Here is a 6167-nt window from a genome sequence, read left to right on the forward strand (position 1 = left end):
AACTAAATCCTGACTTTCTATGACATCTTATAGCAGCCCCTCTGACATTTGCCAGAACACGCAGATTGCCAGTCCGGGCCTGTTGTGGGGTATATTAATTAAGGGTCGAATAGTAAATTAAAATTTTCAAATTGTTTTTTGGTGTCAAAATTCACACGTTCTAATTTTAATCCCCCAATTCGAATGTACATTTGAATGTGAGATTTATCACCGTTCGGCCATGGAAACGGTTCTAATTTGAATATTCGCCGCATGAAACCTGCCAAGTACATTTACAAATCAATGGCAGAGGTCTGCTGAACCATTATAAGATGTTAATTGCCTTTACTGACATTAAGTTTTTTCTAAGGGTAGAACTACATGGACGTTGCCCACGCGTACTCAGCGGATCCGGCACACTGCGCCAAAACGCAAGCGTCAAGTCGGATGCAACGGAAAATAAGGTAAGGATGGTGTCCCAGCATTCAACTGACACGATGCGACTGTTGGATGCAGACGCAGCGTCGGATCCGCCGAAAACGCATGGAAATTGTCCGTGTAGTTCTACCCTTAGGGAAAACTCTTTTTTTGATTAGAATTTTCGTGTCGGGACTATTAGATAGAATATTAAACATTCAAATTGTTTCTTAAATAACCTCCCATTCGAGTTGCGAGTATATTCAAATTTATTGCAGTAAAAAAAATTCAAATATATTCGAAATGTGACCTTTGATAAATCTGCCCATATGTGTACTGTGACATCATTCCAGTCTAATGCTACTTAAAGAACGAGTCTTTGAACCCCAAAAAGAATGAATTAAAGTGAACTGAGGAATTCATTTATTTGATGACATACACAACTTCAGTTCCGAGGTAACTAGAGGAGTTGTTGTTAAAATAATACTAATTACTGTATCTTTATTATTGGATATAAAGGCAGATGCTCAACAAAGACATCTCATAAAAAAAGATATATACAATATATTGGCACTTACTACAATATTTAATATACAGGTATGGGATCTGTTATCCAGAATGCTCGGGTTTTCCGGATAATGGATCTTTCTGTAATTTGGATCTTCATGTACACATTAAATAAACCCAATAGGCTGGTTTTGCCTCCAATAAGGATTAATTATATCTTAGTTGGGATCAAGTACAAGTTACTGTTTTATTATTACACAGAAAAAGAAAATTATTTTTAAAAATTTTGATTATTTCGATAAAATGGAGTCTATGGGAGACGGCCTTTCTGTAATTTGGAGCTTTCTGGAAAATGGGTTTCCAGATAATGGATCTCATACCTGTAATATATATATTAAATTAAATAAAAAATATATCCCATAATGTGTATATTTTTTTTTCTTCTTATTTACCTCAGGTAACATTAATAGATATGTGAAGATCTCTTTATTGGGCATCCCAATACTGTTTGTGGTTTTACTTCTGCTGGTTGTCCTGAGAAAAAAAAAAAAGAAAGCACGGTAATGTAAATGCATTTAAAACTGAATCTGTATTTGTATTGTAATGACCGGAATAACAATTCAGGTCTTGGAATGAAATGATGAGGAGCAGGTTACAGTTGGTAATTTAAATTAAAATTCAAAGCATATTTTTTCCCGTTCTTTCTTGTGTACAATGGAGTAGAGAATACAAATCTTTATGTAGAGATAGTCCACCCTGAGCTGAAATGCAAAGAATTTTTTCTTTACTAGGAAGACATGGCTGTCCAGTCATCAGCGGCTTCACTTATAAAATAAACAACTTGTATTAAAGGAAAGTGTCACCAGATGGCACTGGTTAAATAATTATATTGTAACCATTCTTTACTTTATTAACACTTTAACGAATACAAACCAGCCCTCAAAAGCTCAGGGCAAAGGTAAATGAAAAAAAAACCAACCAAACAAACAAATTTAAAGGGATACTGTCATGGGAAAAACATTTTTTTTCAAAATGAATCCGTTAATAGTGCTGCTCCAGCAGAATTCTGCACTGAAATCCATTTCTCAAAAGAGCAAACAGATTTTTTTATATTCAATTTTGAAATCTGACATGGGGCTAGACATTTTGTCAATTTCCCAGCTGCCCCAAGTCATGTGACTTGTGCTCTGATAAACTTCAATCACTCTTTACTGCTGAACTGCAAGTTGGAGTGATATCACCTCCTCCCTTTTTCCCCCCAGCAGCCAAACAAAAGAACAATGGGAAGGTAACGAGATAGCAGCTCCCTAACACAAGATAACAGCTGCCTGGTAGATCTAAGAACAGCACTCAATAGTAAAATCCCATGTCCCACTGAGACACATTCAGTTACATTGAGAAGGAAAAACAGTAGCCTGCCAGAAAGCATTTCTCTCCTAAAGTGCAGGCACAAGTCACATGACCAGGGGCAGCTGGGAAATTGATAAAATGTCTAGCCCCATGTCAATTTCAAAATTGAATCTAAAAAAATCTGTTTGCTCTTTTGAGAAATGGATTTCAGTGCAGAATTCTGCTGGAGCAGCACTATTAACTGATTCATTTTGAAAACATTTTTTTTTCCCATGACAGTATCCCTTTAACAAAAAGTCGACTAGAAAGTCATGTAAACATTAAATAAACCCAATAGACTGGTTTTGCTTTCAATGAGGATTAATTATATCTTACTTGGGATCAAGTACAAGGTAATGTGAATTATTTAATTAACATTGAGTAATACAGAGCTTTCAGGATAACAGGTTTCTGGTTATTGGATTCCATACCTGTATTATGACATCATTATCCCTGTCCTTATAAAATGACTGTTCATAATAGACAGCTATTTAAAGGAACAGCATCACCAGCGATAAAAATGATTTATTTGAGCTGACATACTATATATTTACTTGTGTCAAAATCTTAATAATTATTATGTATAATCACGAATAGACAGCAATAACCCTTCCAGAAATAAAACCTTACTTTTTTAAATAAAAATATCATGCTTTCTAAAAAAAGGTGCTATACTGTCAGACAATGGGACAGAATTATTTAATTTTGTAGTATCCGGAGCAAAACACATTGCGACAAAATAACTAAATTAAATAGTTTCCATAACTTTTTTTTGTTTAAAGTTACTGCAAAGATCACTGTGAAAAACAATAGTAAATGAAATTGGCATTTTTTCCATTCATTTTCAATAAAGCTTTTGGGGTGGAAAAAAGAAAATCTTGCTTGAAATTATACTTCCCATATAGGATCTCCACTATTGGTCCTCCATAAGTGGGCAAAAATATTGTAACATTTGCCTGTTGATCAATGGGGTGAAAATAGTAGGGGGCAGCACCCATTCTACTGAATTAGATCTTAGTTTAATAACTGCATGGCATATACTTGTTCACATGTCCTTGTAATAAACTTTATGTGGGAAAAATGCTTCAGCTGAGAAGTTTCGGACAATTGGGTCTCAATGGAGATAAGTGTTTTCATTGTGTTGTTGTTTAGAAGTTCCCACGTCTTTTGTAATTTGTCTGGTTTGTGATGTTTATTTCTATGGTCAACTTTGGTTCTAACACTTGTTTCTTTATATAAATGCTGCAGGAAGTATCTCCAGATGATCCCGTTTTGTGGCCGGTGTGAGATGGAGACACCGGAGGCCTTGGAGGATCTGAATGGAACCTGCTCACAATTTGAGAATGCCCCTCTGCCTGCCGTTATTTCACCCGAGGGTGATACCACATGCACCGCGGCTGTGGTGATATTATTGTTACCGCCAGATTTGGCAGCAGAACTCAGCACCACCGATGCTCTGGTGTCGCCGGATAATGCTATTACCCTAGTGGAGACAGGGAATGACCCACTAATGCACCTGAGAGAGGATCATATGATGGCGGCTGTGGCAGTTCCCTTGGAAGGAGATGTCGGGGCCCAAAGAGCCATAGTGGCCCCTGTGTGTCAGATCCTCCCTTCACTGAGACAAGGGGAGTCGATGGCGAGAGTGCTGCAGGTGTTAGGGGCAAATGCTGATGTGACCCCCAGTGCCGATTCAACCCTGGTAACCTTGGATGAGGAAAGTCTGCAGCCCAGTTTAATGTTGGAAGAAGCCGAAAATCCCGAAGCCTGTGAGGAGCTTCAGGCACCCAGTGAGACTAACGCCTTGGAAGGGCAAGATATCCCCGTGGGGGTAAGTAGCCCCATTTGTGCCTCAGAGGAGGAAATAATGGCAGTGGACCAGGAAGCTGCCAAAGTGGTGGCCCTCATGCATCCTGTAAGTGACTTTAGCTCACCCGGACACTTGACGGTGACCATTTACACTGCCCTTGCTGAACTACCCCCAGCTCCAGTCATAGACTATGGGATAGACTGGGGTAGGTTTTCCTTTGGCGGACCCGGGCCCATATTGCCGGTGGCTCCAACTTTCAGAAACCAACCACTTCCTGAGAGCCAAATAGAGAAGGAATTGACTTCCCTCCTTGAGGATGATGAGGATTTGGAGTCTGTGTCAGAGAACGCCGATCAAATTCGGTATAAGTGCCAGAGGACTATGGTTAGTGAACCAGTAAAGTCTTCAAACCCCAAAGTGATGGTGCATTTAACCCCTAGTGAGCCGGGGGAGAGCACTCATGTGTCTGAGCTGTACCACCTCAAATGGGGAAAGATATCCCTGGCAGGTGAGAAGGACTTGGTGGCTAAAATCCCCAAACCCAAAGAAGATTCCATCTTAGAGACTGCACCAGAATGGGAGGAGTATGAGGAAGAGACCCTAGAGCCGGAAGTAGGACCTGCTCCTAAAGTGGTCATGCCTCACAGCTTTACTGCACCTCCCAAAATAGGCCCAGAGGAGGAAAATGATTTCTGGGTCTGCCTGGACGAGCAGACCCCAACATTTTCAGGTCCATTTCCCGAGTGCAACGGGGGAGCCCTCGGTAGTGAAAAGGCTTAGACCAATGTTCTACAGTATAGAGATAGATTCTCCTGTAGTACTCATAAAAGGTTTCTAGCATGATGTGCCTTAACTGCTTGATTCTCAAAGGTTGCGTGTATGATGTGCCTTAAAGGAGAATTCAACCCTTTAGTAAAAAAACCCTTACTCCGCACGTAGACCCCCCTCCTTCCTCTCCCCAGCCTAACTGCCCCCCCTGGGGAAATGTCCCATACTTTATACTTACCCCTAGGCGCAGATTGTGGCATCGGAGTTCCATGCAGACATCTTCAGGGAGATGTGCACTCAGCAGTTTACTTATTAGGGAGGAGAGGTAAATTAAGCAATCCCCACAGTTCCTCTGTTCCATCTTTTGTGCATAGGATTTTTTTTTTTAGGGCAGAGACACACGGTCAGATACGTGGAGATTAGTCGCCCGGCAACAAATCTCCTCTTCTTTGGGGCGACTAATCTCCCCGAACTGCCTTTCCCTGCCAGCTAGAATGTAAATCGCCAATGGGATGGCACTCATTTTCCGAAGTCGCCCTAAGCTTCCTTGTGAGGCAACTTCGGAAAACGAAGTGCTCCGAGTGTCATCCCGCCAGCGATTTACATTCTAGCTGGCAGTCTCTGCTCTTAAGTGTAGTGGTAGCCTTACTAGTCCACAAGATTACAAGATAATTCTTTTCTAACTTTAGTGGAGGAATAGCTCAATGTGTAAATGTGCAGATTACGCACAATGCTTGTCTGAAGCTGAGATCACTCTAAACCATCTCCCACTCCTCTCACAGGCAATCCAAACAATCAGAAAACCAGCAGCTTCTAATTGTTTCCCCCTTAACAAATGTTAATTACAGGTAGCACTTCCTAGCAGGACACTAAAGATGGCCATAGACGCAAAGATTCGCTCGTTTGGTGACATCGGCAAATGAGCGGATCTTTCCCCAATATGCCACTAACGGCAGGGCTATATCTGGAGTAATCTGATCGTTCGGCCCTATGGCCGAACAATCAGATTACGACGAGGGCAATGGGCTCTGACGGGTTGGTCGGGAGAAAATCAAACCTTGATTGAACAGAACGACCGATCAGTATGGCATGAGAAATGTCCGGACACACCACACACAAACAAGTAGGGAGGGCGGAGCCAGAGAGCTGAGGAGAGAGGACCCAGGGGAAGTGCGAGTGACTACAGCCTTTCAGGATGGGTAAGATAAGAGCAAAGACAGGCGATGCTGCATTCATCTGTCTACATCCTCAGCCAAAGTCCGTGCCATCTCCTAAAGCTAAAGGAATGCGACTTCTC

The 6167-nt window shown here is 41.3% G+C and overlaps 1 protein-coding gene across 1 annotated transcript in view; it reads left to right on the top strand.

Moving 5' to 3' along the window:
* The window catches only part of LOC108699373, a 30705-nt gene extending 25645 nt beyond the window's left edge, over positions 1–5060 (top strand). Inside the window, exons 4-5 of the mRNA XM_018231407.2 lie at positions 1361–1463; positions 3541–5060. Coding sequence (XP_018086896.1) covers positions 1361–1463; positions 3541–4882 — 1445 coding nt within the window. The 3' untranslated portion in view covers positions 4883–5060. The remainder of the gene's footprint in view (positions 1–1360; positions 1464–3540) is intronic.
* Positions 5061–6167: the final 1107 nt, after the last annotated feature.

The sequence above is a fragment of the Xenopus laevis genome, chromosome 8L (genome assembly GCF_017654675.1).
Source record: "Xenopus laevis strain J_2021 chromosome 8L, Xenopus_laevis_v10.1, whole genome shotgun sequence".
NCBI classification, from domain to species: Eukaryota; Metazoa; Chordata; class Amphibia; order Anura; family Pipidae; genus Xenopus; species Xenopus laevis.